The 22,119-nt window shown below is 35.2% G+C and overlaps 2 protein-coding genes across 3 annotated transcripts in view; one reads left to right on the top strand and one right to left on the bottom strand.

Annotated features, from left to right (window-relative positions):
• IQCB1 (IQ motif containing B1) overlaps positions 1 to 18,073 on the bottom strand; it is a 63,361-nt gene extending 45,288 nt beyond the window's left edge. Inside the window, exons 1-7 of one of the 2 annotated variants that reach the window (XM_039248879.1) lie at positions 18,008 to 18,073; positions 17,468 to 17,545; positions 12,641 to 12,750; positions 12,248 to 12,410; positions 10,268 to 10,397; positions 5,720 to 5,813; positions 2,804 to 2,903 (exon numbers count right to left, since the gene is read on the bottom strand). In XM_039248879.1, the coding sequence (XP_039104810.1) occupies positions 2,804 to 2,903; positions 5,720 to 5,813; positions 10,268 to 10,397; positions 12,248 to 12,410; positions 12,641 to 12,740 (587 nt within the window). In that variant the 5' untranslated portion in view covers positions 12,741 to 12,750; positions 17,468 to 17,545; positions 18,008 to 18,073. Of the gene's footprint in view, positions 1 to 2,803; positions 2,904 to 5,719; positions 5,814 to 10,267; positions 10,398 to 12,247; positions 12,411 to 12,640; positions 12,751 to 17,311; positions 17,414 to 17,467; positions 17,546 to 18,007 lie in introns of both variants that reach the window. The other variant, XM_039248881.1, reaches the window with a different exon arrangement.
• A 175-nt stretch (positions 18,074 to 18,248) lies between these two features.
• Positions 18,249 to 22,119, top strand: part of EAF2 (ELL associated factor 2) — a 39,522-nt gene continuing 35,651 nt past the window's right edge. Inside the window, exon 1 of the mRNA XM_039248889.1 lies at positions 18,249 to 18,435. Coding sequence (XP_039104820.1) covers positions 18,327 to 18,435 — 109 coding nt within the window. The 5' untranslated portion in view covers positions 18,249 to 18,326. The remainder of the gene's footprint in view (positions 18,436 to 22,119) is intronic.

The following is a 22,119-nucleotide window of genomic DNA, read 5'->3' as shown; positions in this document are numbered from 1 at the left end:
TTTATTTCTGTCTGAGAGACAGAGAGAGACAGCATGAGCAGGGGAGGCTCAGAGAGACAGGGAGTTACAGAATCTGAAGCAGGCTCCAGGCTCTGAGCTGTCAGCACATAGCCCAATGCGGGGCTTGAACCCACGAACCGTGAGATCATGACCTGAGCAGAAGTCGGACGCTTAACCGACTGAGCCACCCAGGTGCCCCTTGATGAGATTTTTGAATTTGCAAGATTATAGTTTTCAACGAATGTGGAAAAATTTTAGACACGGTTTCTTCAAATATTTTCTTCTAACTCTACTACATCCTTTAGATACTGTAATTATGCCTACATAAAGTTGTTTCAAATAGTTCTACAGTCCACTAAGGTGTTTTTCTTTCTTGATTGCTTTTGTTTCATTATGGATTGTTTCTACTGCTATGTCTTTAAGTTCATTAATCTGCAGTGTTAATCTGCTGTGAATCCTATCTAGCCTATTTTTCATATCGAGTTTGCAGCTTTCATATCTAGAAGTTCACTCTGGGATTTGTATGTAGGTCTTTATTAAACTTTTTGAAGACATGGAATACAGTTATAATGATTATCCTAATGTCCTTGTCTATTAATTCTAACATATATGTCAGTCTTCATCAACTGATTCTTCTCATTATTGGTCCTGTTTTCCTGCATGTTTGCATGCCTGGTACTTGTATGAATTTTATCTTGTTGGGTGCTAGGTATTTGTATATTCCTAAAAATATTTTTGAGTTTTCTTTTGGTTAGAGATTTTCAAGTTCCATATGCAAATCATATGCAACCAATAATTTAGTGAAATTAGTATCAGATTGGTAATGCTTCTGCCCAAACTAAAATATCAGTAACATTTTATAAAACCAAGCCACCCATTAAATCTGTGGTATATTCTATAGCAGTTATGATTGTAGATCCTACCTGAACATCTTTAGTTTGTAGTAACTGTAAGAAATTATCAGTTTGTATTACTAAAGGAAGAGGGAAGAAAAGAAATCAAAGATGCTATGATAGCACAGGTGGGATTTTCTCATCCCTTTAAAACCAAATCAAAACACGACCATTTCTGCTAAACTTCCTACTTTGTATACCTTACAAAAAATTTTTTTAAGATAAAGACATTTTCAAACACCAGAGCAGTTATTTGGAAATAATTTGATCCTTTTGGGTGCTGCTTTTGATTGGATGGCTCTGTGAGAACTTCTGATACTGTTCCTTTTCACTGTTTTGGATTATTTCTTTCTCTGACATTGAGTAGTTTCTTCACATGTATATGCCAATCGGTACTCTACCAAATACTTGAAGGAGACTCCGACATCTGGGGCTCTCTCTTCATGTAGCTCTCTCTTCTTTGGTGTTCTGTCTTATAACTCTAGCTGTTTTGTTCTCCTCAGACTCTCACCTCTACCTTTTCAACTCAGCCTGGCTAGGATACCCCTCCCTGTGCCACAGTCTGGAAACGCTCTCAATGCTGTGAGTTGCAGAAACTGTTAGGTTCATCTTATTAATTCCTTTTTCTTAGGGCTCACTTTTCTTTCACTGACTTAAGTCCAGTTTCCTTAAAACTGTTGTTTCATATTTTTCCTGGTATTTGTTTTCTTCAGGTGGTAGGGTAAATCCATTTCAATTATTCCATCTCAATCACGAGTGGCAGTAAAGTCTTGATGGTTTTCATTAGTTTTTATTTTGTTTTAAAATCTATTTGGTACCAGTGCCCAAGGCCAAGATTTTACTACTTCACTTGAATTACTACAGTTGCTTCCTCTAATTGCCTTCTTTGACAACCCTTAAATTCTTCCTCCACATAGTAACCTGAGTAATGTAAGTGAAATATACTTATTTTTATCCATTTTAAAAATCTTTTAATAGTTCTATTACCTATAGAATATGACTTAATTTCCTTAATACAACATATAAGCTCTTCATGACTTAAGTTTGTAGAACTTGTTAGTCACCTCCACCAACTGTAGATGCCAGCAATGATGAACTGTACCCACTTTTCATCCTCATCATGTTAATTCTTATTTCTGTGCATTTGCTTGCATTATTGCCTCTGGCTTTCTCTTATTTCTCTCCAGCTAATTTTTCATTCTTAAAGTTTCTCCTCAGGTGCTACCATCTTGAGGAAGTATCACCCCTTGGTTTTGGTTAGGAGCTCCTCTAATACTTGTCCACACCTTTATAACTGTAACTTAATGTGCTATAATATAATCATGTCCATTGGTTGGTCTCTTCCACTATAAGGTAAGCTATTTGAAAGCAAGCTTTATATCTTAATCAACTTTGGGAACCCAATGACAGACACATACTAACACTTAGTAGACATTTAATAAATCCATATTTAATTGGAAGAATCAATTATTACAATTGTGTATACTTTTTTTTTCTATTTTAATCTGGAAAAACTGGCTATCAGTTCTTTTATGCCCTTCTAAGTAAAGCATCTCACATAATAGTAAGCTTGCAGTTTGCTAAACAAATATATGATTAAGCATTTTTTAATTGTAATCTCAATGTTTTTCATCAGATAGCACCCTAAATATTCTTCTCTAAGCCTGAGATTTGTCTACAAGCTTCTTAAGCTCTGAGATACCAATTCAATGATAAATTTACGGTCTTTTATGGTGTTTTATTTTCTTTTTTTCTGAAAGACAATCGTCATAACAGAGCTCTTGAGATATCATGCACTAGTCATATGTAATTGACGATTTCAGCAAAACCAGAATAAAACTGGTAACACTTCTGTACCAAAAGTTTAAAATTATAAATACTTTGATAAATGCTTTGTAAAACCAAATCACCTGTTGATCTGTAGTATATTCTGTAGCATAGTCATGACTGTAGATCCTATTTGAAGATTGTCAGTTTGTAGTAAGTGTAAGAAATGATCACTTTGCAGTACTAAAAGAGGAGAAAAAATTAAAACAAAGGTTCTATGACACAATCGAGATTCATTTCTTTTCAAAACCAAATCCAAGCATGACCATTTCTGCTAAAACTCCTGCCTTTGTCTGGTTTACAATAAAGATTTTAAGATGGGTAGTTTCGGTAACCATAAATAAGTCATTCCATTTTACAAAAGTTATAAACAGAAAGCATCTACAAATACTAAGCTAAGACTCTATTGTTAAATGAGAAATAAAATAAAACATATCCTAAATTCGAATCTTTCTAGCAATAAATTTCAGTGAATAAAATCAAATTTTCTGTGAAAAAAAGAGAAATATGAAGGAATGGAAATAGTACATATAACTGTAAATACTGACTTACATCCTTAAAACAATTGTTATATAATGTACCCTGTTTGCTAATATTTTGTCTTAACTAATAATTAAATTATTACTTAGAAAACATTTGTTTTTATTGGTTTATAATTTTTGGGCTTTGAGAAGCCAGTTATAAAGGCCTGATATTGGATGCTTATGCAAATTGCTTAACCTCTCAGAACTCCCATTTCTTCATCTATAAAATAAGAAAAGCTCTCTCACAGACTACTGCCAAATGTCCTAAAACCTACCCTACTGGATAGGTTCTCAGTAAATGTCAGTTTCTACTCCTTTCTCTATTAACTTATCAGAATTTTAATTTAAGCGGGATCAGGTGTGCAGACAAGGCAGTTGTGTGAATACTATCCTAGCTTCCATGAAACAACTTTACTCTTTTCCTCTTCTCTCTCCTGAGAGAATACATTTGATTTCTTTCACATATTAATGACTGTTCTTTCATTTACAAAGTCCAATATTTCAATTTTACTAAACATCATTTGTTTAAACATTTAGCAACTTCAAGAGAACAATTCCACTATTAAATATTTCTGTAGCTTGTTATTTTCTATTACTTCAATAGTAAAGAATTCTTTTTTATAACTGGAATAAGTACATTTTTTCATTTTTGTCTACGTAAAGATTTGTCTATGTAGATCTTAATTTTTTCACCAATTGGAATACTTTTATAAAGAGAAATTTCTCCTCATCAGTTCATAAGAAAAGGTAAGAGAAATGCTGGATTCTTCATTTACCAGTTTTCAAAATGAATTGGTTCTCTAGTAGACTCTAATGGTAATTTTTAAAAAGTTGATATGTTTTAATCCTCCATAGTTATTATCCTTATTACTGCTCTAATTTCCCATATTTGGCTAATAGAAGCCTCCTTATTTTGGCTCCTGAATCCTTTTCACAAGATCTCATTAAACTTTGATTGCTTCCTTTCTATCTGGTATACAAAATACTTCAGTCTTACCTTGCATACTTTCTTTTTTTTTCTGATAGTAATTTTTTTTCCCTTAGTTTATTGTCAAGTTGGTTTACATATAACACCTAGTGCTCATCCTAACAAGTGCTTTCCTCCATGCCCATCACCCCCCTTTGCATATTTTTTATCTCAGACCTATGGTCAGCCATTTCTCCAAGAGCTGATTCTTTTTAAAGAGAAAGTTTATTAGAGACCCTAATTTTATACCCATTTGTATATGAATTTCACAACCATGTAATTTAGTTTTAATACATACTTTATTGATATTTTAAATCTACAGAATGACCTGAGGAACACTGTCACATTTGTTGTAGTTACTATTTCTGGAAGAAAAAAATGGCATATTTTAAAAGTTATTCAAGTATTCTCTCTCTTGCTGTCTCTCTTTTTACCATGCCTTTTATTTCTCGGTATAGCATAGTAAAAACTAAGTACTTTAGATTTCTGGTAAAATAGTTGTTTAAATTGGAAACTTTATAGTATTTGTTTCATAAATGGGAAACAAATAGATAATGCTTTAAAAGAAAAGGAAGTACCTAAATATAAAAAAAAAAGAGAGAGAGAGAAAGTGAAAGAGACTATTCTAGGGATTCATAGGACCTGGTTTCTGGGTCTACTTAGTTTCAAACGGATGTAAGTACCCAAAGTATTAGTTATACTAACTGGAAGCAGCTGCCTTTGAAAAATGGGAATGAAGTGAGGCACAAGGGCCAGAGTTTGTGTTTTTAACAATCCTTACAGAACTATTTGATTCTTTATGTGCATGCATAATTATGAGAAAAAAATAAAATTAAAAATAAAAATTCAATTCTATTATTACTTTCTAAAAAAAAGTCAATGTTCTTACATTGTTCTTATATAGGTACATTTATCTTAGATTAAATCTTTTAAGAGGATATGAATGTTGCCACAATTATCATTAAAGATTACTTCCTCAGTCTTAAGAAAACATAAAACATATGTTTATATTTCTCAAGTGTAGAAATATCCTATAAAATAACTATCAAGTTTAGTAAAGTGTCAATATATAAAAGCTTACTCTTACATGAATAGTTAGGCTATGAATTAAATCATATATACTCTGTACACAGGGATTTCTCTCTAAATCTAAAATACAGATGTAATCTTTGGAGCTTAGAAAAAATTTTTTCCCTAAATTGTTAAAATTATCATTAGCCCTTATCTTTGATTTGTTAAATAGGAAAAGCTAAGAAAACAACTGTATCTAAATTATATTTAAGCAATTTTCTCCTTAATATTCACATTGTCAATGTTGATTATTTAAAGCTGGAATGTACAGATGAGCTTTTATTTTTTTGTGTGTGTGGTTATTTCAACGTAGTTTCATTTACCTGTGGTTATCTGTATAGTTAATGAGATATTTATTTTTAGGAAGAAAAAAAACCCAAGCTGTTAGCAGGTACTTTACAATGATTATCAGTTACCTTAAAAATCTTTTCTCTTACCATTTCGGATGAGTTGAACATGGCCTCCCAAGAGCCAGAAGAGAGAATCAGTCACAATTTGGAAAAAGTGTAGTAATTCATCTTTTTCTTCACCCTTAATATACACAACACACACACAAACCCAATTTACTTTTCTGTAGTTGCTTTATATAAAAAAAAGAAGAGAAACTTCTCTCTGGAGAATCAGAGAACCTGGTTGCTGAATCTTACTTAGCTATTTATGATCTTGTAGCCTTTAGTTTCTTAATTTATAAAACTTGTGTTAGAGGCTAGTGATACCTACTCTACTTACTAGAAAAATGGTTGTTAAACAGAGGTCAAATGAGACAACGTAAATTGTGTAAGAACTACAAGTTGATATATTAGGATTTCTCAACACTGGCTATGCATCAGAATCGCTGTAGAGCTTTTTTTAAAATATAATATATCCATGTACAGGCTTTAACCCAAACAATTTGAATCTCCAAAGTCAAAGTCTGAACATCTATATTTTTATGAAGTTAGGTGGCTGATTTGGTTATGCAGCCAGGGTTGAAAATCACTGTTATATGCAAATATAGATGTTACTATGTAGAGCATTATTATTAGCACATTTCACTTGCAGCTTTTAATCTATGACTCCATGAGAGCAGAGACCATGTTATTTAGCTCTCCATTAGACACTCAGTGTCAAAAACAGTTCTGACATAGTAAATGTTCTATTGGTACTTATCCTACAGATAAATGACAGTTTTTTCTGACTCTTTCTTTCTGGAAAATAGGGAGATTAGTAGATTAGAGTATATGTTGTAATGGCAAATAAGAAAGAGACTTTGTACACAATCCTGTCATTTACTGGCCATGTTACTTCAGTGGAAAGTTGTATAAAAGGCCACTAATTTTATCCATGTCTTAAATGTTTGCACTCTAGCACAAAAGTAATGATGACAACAGCAAAAGCATTATGACTGCAAAGATTATTATAATAATAAAAGTATTTTTTTCTTATTATTTTAGCACAGGGTTAGGTAGGTACTTAAATAGATATGTGCTAACTTAAATACAACAACAATAAAAAGAAAAAACAAAAACCAAAAAAGAAAGAAATGTCACATCAATTCAAGAATTACTTTAGTCCAGTAAAGTGCCTTTGCCAGTTTCACCAAGACACAGCAGAAAGAGCATGGTAATGTTCACTGTTGTCAATTTCAAAGGAAAGTGGTGGGCTCCTAGACTTGCTGTTTTTCTTAAAAAACCCATCAGATAATGCCATCCATAAATTCATGGCTTCTGAGACTGGTTAACAAAATTTACCCCAAGTCACTTCAAAATTTTGGGTTGGGTATTTTTCTTATGGCAATATGTAAGTGTGTGTGTGTGTATTTTAACCTGTGTGTGTGTGTGTGTGTATTTTAACCTGTGTGTGTGTGTGTGTGTATTTTAACCAGTTTGCAGTTTAGGCCAGATCATCCTGTGTAAGTCTCACCATGTGATCTACTACCTAAATAACAGCTAATTAAAAGACATTTTTTTTAAATGTGTCTGGTTCTTTAGACAATGAGTTTAGCTTTTTATTTTATGTTTATTTATTTTTTTAGAAAGAGCGCACACATGTACACATGTCCACGTGAGCAGGGGAGGAGCAGACAGAGAGGGAGACAGAGAATCCAAGCAGGTTTCACACTATCAGTGCAGAGCCCAAGGCATGTCTCAAACTTACCAGCAAACCATGAGACCATGACCTGAGTCAAAGTTGGATGCTTAACTGACTGAGCCACCCAGGCGCCCCCCACTGCCAATTTTTTTGATTGGGAAACACCTAGGTAGATTTAAAAAAAAACTTATAAATTCAGTTTTCTTGTAATTTCCTTTTTTTGTTCCTTTTTTCTTATTTGACAGAGAGAGAGAGAGAGAGAGAGAGAGAGAGAATATCTCAAGCAGGCTCCATGCTCAGCACAGAGCCCGATGTGGGGCTTGATCCCACAATCCTGGGATTATGACCTGAGCCAAAATCAACACTTGGACATTTAACCGACTAAGCCATCCAGGCCAGCCACCCTTGTAATCTCCTTTTTATCTATTTTAATTTTGTCCTGTGGTAAAGGGGCTCTCTTTTGCTGTAGTTAGTTTACTCCCTTTAATGTATTATGAAAGGAGATTTCATTTCTATACAAATATCATAATAAAGAGCAGGAAAGTATTATGAAAAGTTTTAAAGGACTATATAAATGAAAATACTGTTATTACTACTGCCCCTAATATTAAATAAAAATATTCTAAAGAAAACATAAAGCTGTTTTAATGGTCTGAGCTATTCATGAGATAGAAATCATTTTACAGGGGTGCCTGGGTGGCTCAGTTGGTTGAGTGTCCAACTTTGGCTCAGGTCATGATCTCACAGTTCCTGAGTTCAAGCCTCCTGTTGGGCTCTGTGCTGACAGCTCAGAGTCTGGAGCCTGCTTCAGATTCTATGTCTCCCTCTCTCTCTGCCCCTCTCCTGCTCACACTCTGTCCTTCAAAAATAAACAAATATTAAAAAAAAATTTTTTTAAGGAAAAAAGAAATCATTTTACAAAGGAAGAAACTGAGGTACAGTGAAATCAAGTCATTTGCCCAAGAACCCAGAGTTAGTTTGTGGCACAGCCAGGAAAAGAAATCAGGTCTAACACAAATTCGCATAGTTTGTGCTGCTTTAACTGACTTGAATTAATTAAGTCTAGCAAATATATAAAAGTTATTTACTGCTAGCATCCCTCAAAATGCTAATGGAGATACTGGAAGAATTTGTGACCTATTACATAGAAAGCCTATATGCTCTACCACTAAGTTAAATTCTCTGTCAACAATACTTTTTAAAAAAATTTTTTGTTCATGTTTATTTATTTTTGAGAGACAGACCTTGAGCAGGGTAGGGATAGAGAGAGGGAGACACAGAATCTGAAACAGACTCCAGGCTCTGAGCTGTCAGCATAGAGCCCAATGTGGGCCTCTAACTCACAAACTGTCAGATCATGACCTGAGCCATAATTGGATGCTTAACTAACTGGGCCACCCAGGTGCTCCTGTCAACAATACTTCTTATACTCAAATTTCTCTTATCCATATTGTGTGTCTCATTCAATTTTACCCATAATCTTTTAATTTGTTGTTTTTTCTAACTAAAAATATATCTGTCTTAGGTTTTCCTATAAGAAATATCTAAAGAACTTGCCTACTTTATTAGCCTAGGCATTAAGTATAAGACTACGTCCATTCTTCATATACTTAAAGCACCTCAAATGAAATTTAATATCCCATGATGACTTATTTTTCTTCATAATTCACAAAAGTTGTGAATCTGCTCAAAATTTAATATAGCAGTAGGCCAAATGTATATATAACCAAGAAGTATTAGAAGATAAAGGAGTTTCAGCCATGTACACTTATGACTCCTATAGAGTTTATAACTAATTTGATTTGATATTCACATAACATTCCACACAACAAATACAGAGTTCATGTTCAAATATACAGGCAGTCCTTGCTTTTTGCATGGTGCCATGTTAAATGAAACTTGTGCCATATCAAAACCTTACATGATTCTGATATACACGAGTTTCAATTAAGATAACACTGTGCAAGGCAAGGACTGCTTGTAATGAAACATTCACGGAGATAAAAGGGCCATAAAACAAGTCTGAAAAAATTTTAAAGGATTAAAATGATACAGAGCATGTTATCTGACCACAATAGTATTAAGGTAGAAAGTGGTAACAATAAAATAAAAAGAAAATTCACTCATATGTGGAATTTAAAAATAAAACAATCATGGAGAGAAAAAGAGAGGCAGACCAAGAAACAGACTCTTAACTATAGAAAACAGACTGATGGTTACCAGAGCAGAGGTGGGTAGAAGGATGGGTTAAATAGGTGATGGGGACTACGGAGTGCACTTGTGATGAGCACTAGGTGTTGTATGGAAAGTTGAATCCTAAGTTGTACACTTGAAACTAGTATTACACAGCATGCATGTTAACTAATTGGAATTTAAGTAAAAACTTTAAAAACAAAATTCTCAAACATTTGGACATTAAGCAACATATTTCTAAGTAATCTGTGGGTTATAAAAAATAGTACATATGGCATTTAGCACAATCCACCCAAGAAGTACTTGCTGGACTTAATAACCCCTATGTTTGTGTTGAAATATTTTGATTATAGAAGATCTGAAAGATCAAATAGAAAGTTCACCTTTTTTGTTCTTTGCCACGGAAGCTATTAGAAAAGTGTTGGGCGACAGAACCATACTTTACTGTTAAGTAAAAGGTATGTTTTAAAAAGATGCTATGAAAATAAATGTTTATGGGTGCTCTTAAAGTTGAGAAGCAAAGCAGATGCTTCAAAACATCATATAGTATACTTCAGCCAGCACTTTAAAGTTTCACACAGAGGTTTTTTGGTTATAATTTCAAAAATTTGTGAATCCACTACTCTAATTGTACATTCATCCAAATACTGAATATGTGAAAAATAATGTGGAACACCTTTTCAAGAATTTTGGCTATTAAAATACTGAATAAAAAAATATACCTTAGCTGCATTGATGAAACATGTTTGCAATCGCCTTCCCAAAACCAGAAAATTTTCTGCAGCTGATGGAAGTAATTCATTGTAAAATTCCTCTGCATCTTCTCCTGGCTCCAAGCCCACACAGCAATGACTAAAATAAGAGCACAAGTCTGTGACTGTTTGCGCTAATTATAAATTTCAGTTGAATGCTAGACCTTCTATAGACAACACTGTGCCTTAAGGAGAATTTTTAGTATCTCTTCTGTCGCCAAGCCAATAAAGAACTTTTGTCGGAACAGTAGTATTAGAACTTTCTAGAGAAGTCCAGTGGTATGAACTTTGCCTGTACTGAGAACTAGGACTCATATGTCCTAAAAACCTACTTGTCAACCTTTTGAGAAACAAAATACACTTGACTCACAATAAAGAGAAACAAGGCAAGTTTTCAGTGAATGAGCTATAAACACTCTAAAAGCAATACAATACCTTGGGAGACTAATTCATGAAAAACATTTGTACTGATACCTTTGAGACATCTGATAGCTGAAAAATACCCAGGATAGGATTAGTCTGCAAGGGACAGATTTAAGAAATCAAATACTCCGATACCAATTCTACTCTCTAATAGATCTATTTTCTTAAAGTTTGCAGAGTATCTGACTAGACGTTCCTTATATCAGAAAAGTAAACTACAAAAACCTTGCTTTATTAGGGATACTTTACAATTTACATTAAAGGAGATAAACTCATCTAGAGAAATGAGTCCTCTTAAAACTTCACATAAAAGTCACTCCCTAAATATGAAATGGCTATATTCAAGCCTCTAGATAATAAAATATATTGGTGTAAACAAATACTAACAAGAGTCCCCGACCCAAGACTGATTCCTAATGAGTAGACACTGCTGTTAGAGGCTTTTCAACATAATGTGAAGACATGGATAAGCAATAGTGACTATATATGAGTATGCAAAAAATTTAACTGGTTAATGCTCAATGTACTTTTTTTTTGAACATCAATCCTAAAGTTAATTTCTCTTTTTATTTTGGTTCCTAAAGTTGGAGTACCTATTTGATCATGAACATTAATAAAGAAATTAATAATTACAGTTTTTACATATGCACAAACATGGGGATTTCTTAAGACTTGGATTCCACCTCAGAGAGCCTTGCTCAATCAATATTTTCATGAGCTAATATATCTAATCAAAACAAAGATATTAGGCCTTATTCACTTTAAGAAATAATCTTAAAAACTGGAGTATAAAAAAGAATATTATATATATCTGTTAAATGTTTTTTCTAACCATACACATTGAATCTGGCCTTTACTTAGTAACAAATTGGAATAAACAGTTTTGAAAGGTAAGATCCAATTAGTAATGCATGCATTTAGTTACTTAATTAGAAAGTGACTTAGGCACTAAGAACAACTGGTTTATTTTATTACCTCCTTTAAAAATAAAAGATTTTGATTTTCTCAATTTTATTGACAGGATTTGGGTTACCTAATGAAATATACAATTGAGATAGCTAAATCAATACAACATGAAATGACTAGTTTCTCTATCTGTTCTCCTATAGTACTTGCTTACATCTTTCATTTTAGCACCTTTATCATTTAGCCTTGTAAGATAAAGTCACATGACTGTCATCCCATCTCTAGTCTAAGTTTTTCCAGAATAAAGCCAGTGCCTTAAAAATCTTCATTTCTTCATATATTCCTTAGTCAATAAAGAGTCTTTTAAGTACTTGGGACTCAGTGTTGAGCAAAAGACATGATCATCATCTTCATAGGACTTATGTAGCAAAATTTTAGATAGTGAAATATTCACAAATATAGTCACAAATAATAATATATGGTATAAAGGAAAAGTACAACCATAACCTAACACAGAAGTTGCCAATTCTTGTTAACCAGACGAATAGAGAAGCAAATGTTGAAAATAAGAATCTACTACTACATCCCTCAAGAGTAAGAGGACTTACTGCTTTATTTTACCTTAATATCTGTGTAAGCTGGGAAATTGTAGTCCAACCACCCTGGATTCGAGAACAATCTTGACTGAGGACCAAAAGGCAATACTGAATAAGGTCATAACAATATATATCTTGTTTTATTTTCTTCAACTCTGAGCTTCCTAAAGGTGTGTTGTTTATTATTTCTAAGGCAAAAGGAAAGAAGATATACTTATTTTTGCTCAATAAACCCAAGAGCTTTATTTTTATAGTTTGAATAATAACTAAAAATATTTTAAAAAGGAAAAATATCACTGCTTTATCACAATGTTAAAATTTCTCTGAACAAATTAGAAACAAATGCTGAAACTGTACCCATGATGGAAATGTTTTGTTCTTTAAACAGTGTTAGCCAATCGCAAAAAGATTTTCTTACCTTTTAACTTCAACAGTATAACAGGGACATTTTGCTCAGGACTTTTTGCAACTTCGGCAGCTAGAGATAAGATCCTTGGGTCTGTACCCACTGGCTTCATTTCTTATCACCTATATTTTAACAGAATCAGAAAGATAAAGGTCAAACAGCCCTAAAACATTTGCTCCCTAAATAATGTTTGAAAAATAATTTTGATATAAATCAAATTTGTTTTGCTTGGTTGAGAAGAGGACAGATTTTTCAATTTCTTCTTTACAGGAAATTCTAGTTTTTCTAACTAGAATACCTCTAAAAGAACTAAAGACTTCTATACTATAACTTACTGTGACAGCTACAGCAGGTATTATTTATCATGCACTAAAAGTCAGGAACAGTGCTAGATGCTCCACATTTACTCTCTCTAATCTACACAATAATCCTGAGATAGAAATTAATTTCTTTGATCATAAAAGAGACACTGAATGTGCAAAAAAGAGTTAACATAAACTTGAGACAAAGTTGGCCCTTGGCTGGTGCCTAGGAACTTGGATTTCAGAAGGGTTTCCACCATTCCCTAATAAGGGTGGTACACTGTACCTAAAGTGTTTGTAAAAAAACAATGTAGCTTATGCAGAATGCCTGCTCTTCTTCCAAAAGTTTGGAATTCTGGTACTTTGTAGTAGAGGATGCCTAAATGACCATCTCCAATAAAGACCCTTGTCATTGAGTATCTAGTGAGCTTCCCTGGTAGACAACACTTCAAAATGTCACAACTCATTATAGGAAGAATTGTGTCCTATGTGAACCTAATGGGAGAAGACTTTTGGAAATTTGCACCTGTTTTCCTCTGGATATTGACCCATTTGCCTTTTCTCTTTGCTGATTTTGCTTTGTATCCCTTCACTGTAAATCCCAGTGCCAAATATGACTGTATCCTAAGAGGTGTGAGCCCTCCCAGGGAATCACTGAACCTTGGACTGGTCTTGGAGATCCTCAACACACAACTCAGAAATGGGGATGTAATTATAACATAACAAAAGCTTATTTATACATAGCATAGTAAATCAAACTATCTTTTTTTTTTTTTAATTCTCACATTTGAGTAGTCTTGGCTTCAGGAGTAGAATCCTGTGATTTGTAACTTACATACAATGCGCAGTGCTCATCCTACCAAGTGCCCTCCTTAATGTCCATCACCCATTTTCCCCACACCTCCCAACAACCCTCAGTTTGTTCTTATGGTTTGCCTCCCTCTCTGTTTTTATCTTCTCTTTCTTTCTCTTCCCCTATGATTGTGTTAAGTTTCTGAAATTCCCCATGAGTGAAACCATGTGATATCTGTCTTCCTCTGACTGACTTATTTTGCTTAGCATATACCCTCCAGTTCCATCCATGTTGTTGCAAATGGCAAGATTTCATTCTTTTTCATCACCATAAACCAATTATCTTAAAATTAAATAAAAAACACATCCCAATTCAATTGTTGTTTACAGCATTCAAAGCTCAATGGTATCATTATTTAACAAAAAATATGATATTTACTTACAATAAAAGCCAACATATATTAAGTATTTATTATGAACTAAGCACTGTACTAAGTGCTTTTACATGCATTACTTATTTAATCCTCACAATAGGACTATGAGGTAGAGCCTGTAATCATCTCATTTTACAGATAAGAAAAATAAAGCTTGGGGGCGCCTGGGTGGCTCAGTCGGCTAACTGTCCGACTTCAGCTCAGGTCATGATCTCATGGTTCGTGGGTTTGAGCCCCACATCGGGCTCTGTGCTGACAGCTAGCTCAGAGCCTGGAGCCTGCTTCTGATTCTGTGTCTCCCTCTCTCTCTGACCCTCCCCTGCTCACTCTGCCTCTCTCTCTCTCAGAAAAAAAAAAAAAAAAATTAAAAAAAAAAGGAAAAGAAAAAGAAAGCTTGAAGAAGAAATCTATCATGGTTCCACCAGCATCTGGGTGGAGTCGGTATTCAAAACCAGATCAGTCTGACTCCAAAGTCTACGGTTTTAGATACAATGTTCATTATATTCCTTTCCATGTAAAATAATGAAAAACACAAGATGTAGTCCCAAATGACATAATTCTAAATCACTCATTTTTAGGTATTATTTTTCAAAACTGGCACCACTGTCTGCCTTTTATACTGAGGAGTTAGACCTAATATAAGCATCGAAATGTCATCCCTTTTAGGTAAAATATAATTCAATAAAATACAAGTTTTCTGAAACTATTTCAAAGAAAGCCCAGCACAACTCCTGGTGTCACTCCTGGCATACAGTAGGCATACAACTTACCAAGAGAGTGGATACAATTATCTCATTCTTTCCAATGGATGCATTATGCTATCTTCCTTTCTAAGAGTGCATTAAAATATATTTAAACCATCCCCTCTATTGGAGGTCATTCAGAGTATGTTATTACCAGCGATGCTGCAATGACTATGAATGTACACATCTTTATGCACTCATGTTAGTATCTTGCAGGATGAATTTTCCTTGAAGTCAGATGGCTGGGTGGCAGGATATAAATTTTTAAAATTTTGATTAGATGGTACCAAATTTTTCTTCAAAATGGGTGTTCGAATTTATACTTCCTCTAACAACATAGGAGGCTGCTCTTTTTACTATGCCTTAACTGATATATACTGTTATCTTTTACATTTCTACCAATCTGCTAGATGGAAAATGATATCATCTTGTTTTGATTTGTATTACTTTGATTATTAGATAAGTTAGGCACATTTCATGTTCACTGGCTATTTCTTTATATATTTTCCATTCGTATCCTTCAACAAATTTCCTATTGGCTTATTCTTTTATAGAAGCTTTCAGCTTTTCATACATGGATATGAACCCTTTATTATCTTTATACTAGCTATAAACAATTTCTCACTGTCTGTCATTTATGTTTTTTTAAGTTTGATTATGGTGTCTATCACAGTTTCACAATTTTCATGTAGTCAAGTATAACAATCTCTACCTCTATGACTTCTAACTTGGTGTCAATCTTAGAAAGGTGCTGCCTAATCCTAAGAGCTAAATTATAGTTTCTTAATTTTTTCTGGTATTTTTATGGGTTTTAGTTCTGTCTTCATTTACTTATATCTTTATATATTTAATACACATTTAAGTTACTTGTGAATGGTGTAAGACAGAAATATAACAATATTTTTTATGTTAGATTAGGCTATAGATTCGTGGAAAAGAACAAATGCATACAGAGGTCATAAATTCCTTAGGTAATATGTCATGAATAGACCTAAACAAAGCAATTTGAAATGTTGCTTGGGTATATTTTTGAACTCTGTTTAGTTCATTAATCTGGTTGGTTTTTTTGTTTTTTGGGTTTTTTTTTAATTTCTGGACTCATACAACCCTGTTCATTTTAATACATTTGATGAAAATTCACACTAGAAGGTAAGTTTCATGACAGCAAAGCTCATACCATCCTTGGTGGCTGCCTTCTTATTTCTCTGGTTCACTGCCATACTCCCACAGTGCTTTTGTCCATACCTGGTAGGTACTAAATATATGTTGAAAGAATGAATAAATGCACAAATTTTGGGCACTCCAAAAGTCAATAATATCCTGACTCTTTGCTTTCCTCTTTATTAGGATTATGGAAACCTCAGATTTCTTTTTTTTTTTTTTTAATTTTTTTTAATTCTTTATTTTTGAGAGAGAGACAGAGAGACAGAGAGCGAGCAGGCAAGGAACAGACAGAGAGGGAGACACAAAATCCAAAACAGGCTCCAGGCTCTGATGCCAGCACAGAGCCTGACATGGGGCTGGAACTCACGAACAGCGAGATCAAGACCTGAGCCAAAGTGGGACACTTAACCAACTGACCCACCCAGGCACCCCTTCTAATTGGAAGTCTCTTTCATGTAAGTAGGCTTAAAGCACTATTGTTGCACTCTGGCTAACATAATAAAAGATCACTGAAACATTATCATCATCACAAACGTGTGTAGAGCCCTATGTTAGATGCATAGGTCACAAAGATTTTATACAGGACAGAGTCCCTGTTCATGTGCTGGTTAGGCCAGAAAAGTATACACACGTATATACATATATGTAAAATAAAATAATTATATAAAATACTTTAAGTGCCAAATAGATGACACAGACAATAAGACAGCACATCACAGAGTCAGAGGACTGGGCTTCTCTGAACTAGTTTTCTTATCAGTAAACAAAATTCCTACTTTCTAGAATAATTCAAGATTTAGAAAAGAAAGCAGAAACCAAGGGTGGTTCTAAACTGTTGCTGGATTGTAGAGTTATACATCAATAACGATAACCATTTGGAGAGCTTTAATTATGTGCTATGAATTGTTTTAAATCCTTTCGTGTATTAACTCATTTAAGCCTCTCAGCAACTCTTAAGGAATAAGCACTATTATTCCGCCCCCCAATTTTAATGATGAATATACTTTAGTTTGTATGAAGTCACACTGTAAAGTATGAAGCTGGGGTTCAAATCCAAAAATTCTGGCTCCAGAACCTGAAGCACTTAATTACCACACCTACCAGTCTGAATACGCCTTATCAAAGTAGAATTTACACAAGCAGAAAGGTTTAAGGAGACACATTCATCTATTTGCCTAAAACAATAAATTAACAAATTTGGCTACGGTATAGGTTAAGCAACAGGGTAGAGTTTGATTACACACTTACCTGAAAAGCAACCACCCCTTATGACAACCATCTGTCAACTTTCTCTTGGGTGCTTCTCTTCTAATACAACACTTCTCTCATCTTTACCATTAAACTCATGAACTTTTGACAGGGAAAAAGAAAAGACAATTATTTTTCAATTATTAATGCTATTACCCTGTGGCACGTACTCTGGCCTTGATCCTTTGGGAATTTCGTCTTCCGGGCCGTGCCGTTTACTGCCTCCAAAGCTCACTGTGAAGGAAATAAATAAAAGAAGGCTACCTAATGCAATCTCGTTCCAAGTGATCCTAAACACCGTGATTTCTAACTCCGAATCTTCTCCCTCCGTCCTCCCGGCCCCCTGTCTCGGTCCTAACACCACCGTGAACTTCCTCTGGAACAGAAATCAGGAGTTGATTGCCGAGGTAACGGCGTCGCCTCCAGTCAGGTCCGAGGTCTGAGGCTCTGAGGCCGCAGGCTCCTTCACTCGATTCTAAACCAGCTTCGGCGCTACGAGGCCTTGGGGCAAAACACCAGGCCTTGTGCCCCGCTTCCGCCCCTCCCCGGGCCTCAGTTTCCACTAGAGATCTCCACAGAAAGGGCGCAGATTCTCCCGTTAGGAGCTCCTACGTGCCGGGACACTTGGCCCAGAACCTTAGGGCTCCGGGCACCCGGGACTCTCTCCCTCTCCGGTCACCACCCCAAGCAGGCTACCTCATTCTGTCTCCGCGTTCCTCCGCGGAAGAGCCCAACTCCCTCCACCAACCTCAGCTACGCAGCCTTTCCCGGGTGGCTTGCGTCGCAACGCGGGAAGGGGTCTGGAGGCGGGACCAGGATCCTTGGAGCCAGGGGGCGGGGCGTCCTTCTCCAGGCAGCCAATCAGCACGCGAGAGGCTTCTGGTGGGGCCGCGCGCGTCGGGCGCGGGGCGGGGTCTGGTAGCTGCCCCGGCCACAGCAAGTGCAGCTGCTTCAGGATGAGGTGGCAGATGACTGTGAGCACAGGTGGCTGAGGTAAAGTCAGAGCCAAGGGATAATGATGAATGGAGCTGCGGGACCCTCGCGCATCGATCACCGCGAGCGGGTTCTCAAGTTGGGCGAGAGTTTCGAGAAGCAGCCGCGCTGCGCCTTCCACACTGTACGCTGTGAGTGAGGACGATCCCCGGGAGAGAGGGGAAGCTCTGGGTATGGGGGTATAGAGGCACAAACCTCCCGGGTTGTGATCCCACTGGCCTCCTTAGTCCGCTGTAGAGTGGGGTGGCCGGCGCTAACCGCTGCCCTGCCTGGAGTCCTTGGGGTTTTGTGGAAGGAGCCAGAGTTGAGCAGGTGTCGGCTGTAAACTCTGGACAGAGAGATTCAAGTGAGACCAGCAAACGGTAAGGGAAACATTGTGGAGGAGATCCACAGGGGTGTCTGGAGATAGACGTGACTGGTGGATAATGCAGAGGAGATGGGAAGGTAGTTAGGTGACAGATGGAAGGGTGCAAAGGACCGAACTATTATGCAGAGTGAAGGTAATGCCTTGAGGCTAATAGGGAAACCTTCCCTCCTTTCTTCACTTTTTCTGTCACTGGCTGATGAGAGTTCTTGTTTAGGGTGTTCCTGTGTAGATATTCTGAACCATTCCAGTAATTTGTATTTCATTTGGACCCCTGAGTTCGTTCAGCCATCAAATACTGATTATCTAAGTGTTGGAGGGTGTGTTATTCATTTCTTTTTTAGAAAGGTATTTACTTCCCTATGATTTCTCCTTTTGACTTCCTTTTTGTTCTCTGGAACTAGTTCTGGTAAATTACTTTCTGTAATGTTGAGGTAGAAAACGGTTCTCTTTTGCTTTAATAGTTGGATGGTATAGATTTCAGGAAGGAAAATGTAGCATATTATGATTTTGGTATGTAAAACATTTCATTCTTTGCATAATAGCCCTCAGAATTATAGAGCGGAAAGGAAACTTTGAGATCTTTGACTCATAACCTGTTATTTTTCTGTGGCAAAATTGTAAAGTAGGTATTTTTTCACTTCCTTTCCCCTGCCCTCTTCTTCCTTAGTGTCTCATCATTCCACCTTTCTCAGTCATCCTGTTCTTAGACTGTCCAGAGATCTTCATGGTTTTTACTCTGAAATTTTCCATGCTTCAATTAAAACACTCAATTAAAACTCAACTTTCTTGGGGCACCTGGATGGTTTAGTTGGTTGAGTGTCAGACTTTGGCTCAGGTCATGATCTCTGGGTACATGATTTCAGCCCCACTTCTCAGGGTTGCTGCTGTCAGTACAGAGCCAGCTTTGGATCCTCTGTCCCTCCTTTCTGCTCTTCCCCTGTTTGCACTCCCTCTCTCAAAAATAAACATTAAAAAAAAAAAAAACCCTCAACATTCTCCAAAAGTTTGGTTAAGTTGTAGACAATCTATTTACAGTAACCCAAGGTAAAGATATAAAGATTAATAGGTTTAACTCCCCCCCAAAGATATATTTACATTTTATGAAAGGGGTTTGTTAAACAAAATTAACATCCAGTTTATAGAATAAACAGTAGAGATATTTGTCAACAGATCTTCAACAGCGTCCTTTGTTTTTTCTTCTTTGCCATTCTCTGTCATCCAAGGTTACCCAGAGTGAGACAGCTAATGCTAGCTGTGCAGTTTCTCTCCTTCACTTCCATTTAACAAAGGTGTGATATAGCTGTTAACCTGGTTTCTCCATGCCTTTCTCACATATAGTATCTCCTCTCTCCTCTTCTTTCTCAGGTTTGCAGTAGCCTTTTAGTAATTTTTCAAATCATAAGGTTAAAGATTATAAAAATTTTCTTAAAAATATATTTTTGTATAATTTGGATATATATTCTCTTTTAAGGGCATGAACCCCAAACAAGGAGGATAAAAAATAGCTTTTTCAAAGCTCTTTGCAGGTGCTTCAAAGCTTTACATTTGTAAAAGTTCTCAACATGCTGGAATTGTGCCTTTAGAGTCAGAGAATCAGTTGATCTAGCTATAAGAATGAAAAAAATAGACAAATCAACCATAGGAATAACAATCACAATAAACCCAGATGTTTAGATACACACTTAGTTCTGTGGAAGAGGATTTTCCGCCTTAGTTTTATTCTTGAAGCAGGCAGAATCTTTCTAGATTTATTTGAATAAAACTAGAAAAATAAAAAAATAAATAAAATCGTTATCCTTGAGGACAGTTTCATTTACTGTGTGATCTTCACTCTTAATGACTCAGAGTAAGGGATGGAAACTATAGAACAAGAAATCTTACTTTCATACTGGGCAGGTGGACCTAATTTATAACAAACACTTAAGTCCGTGGAACCTGGGAGAATGTAATATTCTATATTCATGTATGGGGTAATTATGTCTAACATGCTGAGTCTTTGAACAAAACTGGATGTGAATTCTGGCCTTTACCACCAAATAAGTAATGTAACTTTTGGAACATTCTCTAAACTCTCAGCCTTAGTTTTCTAATATGTAAATGGTAATAATAATATCTACATTTCAGGAATTTTTAAGGATTAAATAAGATTGCATAAACAACCTTGCACAGTCTTTGATGCATAGAGAATAAATAGTAGTTACCATTATTCTTGAAGGCTTATATTCATGTGTGTATGAGGAGTGCAATTTACTTAGACTTTCAAAAAGCATTTATCAAGGCTTGGCAATAAAACCTATCAAAAAGATAGTCTGGCATGTGGTAGGGAAGACATGTGATGTTCTGTAAGTGATAAGCTAAATGTTTAGTGGCAGATACTTAACTGGGTGGAAGAGTTTGAGTACAGAACCCACCAGAATAAATTTTGAATTTGGGCTAGTGGTAATTTTACAATTTCTATCTAGATAAGATAATAAACATTGAAATTCCTAAGTTTGTAAATGACACCACTTTTTGCTGACACTAATTGATAACACTGTAGTCAGCGACTACAGGAAGACTGAGGCTTCATATAGAGCCACTCCCACAAAAATGGTTGTTAAGCTTTGGTGTGAGCAAACATTAGAAAGTACACTAATGAAAAATTGAATTAAAATTATATTTACAATTAATGTTCTCTGATCAATGTGGTATATTGGAAAGGATACGGATTTTGGAGTTACTTGAATTAGTTCAAATATCAGGAAGTAAACTTATGATAGTAACTGTGATTCTTTTATGAAGATACTGACATTATGTGAACTATAGCCAAAATAGAAAAGTGATCAATACTGATTGAAAAAGTATTAAATACAAAGTAGGAAGTGTTTTTCTCCTCTGTGTGTAATATAAATAATTGTACTGTAAACCTGAAGAAAATAATATAGGTGAAGGAATCCACAGTGAATAAACAAGTAGTAAAATTGGTAGTAAGGTTTCCAAACCAAAGAGAACTGAAAGAAGTAAACTGTGTAGTCTGGAGTCATAGCAACCTAGAAAATACATTTGACATTTGGAAGCATATGAAAAACATGAGATTATTCAACAAATTCTATAATTCTAGAACTATACTTAATCATTTGAAACACAAAAGTATTTTTTTTGCCATTTTTAAAGATGTTTTATTATGAAATAATTTTAGATTTAAGAAAATTCCCAAAAATCATACAAGGAGTTCCCCTAAATCAAAAGTTGTATTCTTAAAAAAACTTATTGTTTGAAAGTAAATAAAGAGCAATATTAATTATTATAACAAGTAATAAAACCTAGACTCTATTAATTCTAACAGTAAAATAATTAGAAATGTAAATAGGTTCAGAATAGTTTTGATAGATTTATGGATTGTGAATTCATGCTTATCATTAAATAAAGCCATAGATATTTTGAGTACGTGTCTATCTCTTATAGTTGT

Source organism: Hyaena hyaena, unplaced genomic scaffold, assembly GCF_003009895.1.
Source record: "Hyaena hyaena isolate Hyena2069 unplaced genomic scaffold, ASM300989v1 scaffold_321, whole genome shotgun sequence".
Classification (NCBI taxonomy): Eukaryota; Metazoa; Chordata; class Mammalia; order Carnivora; family Hyaenidae; genus Hyaena; species Hyaena hyaena.
This window is presented reverse-complemented; position numbering and strand designations above follow the sequence as displayed.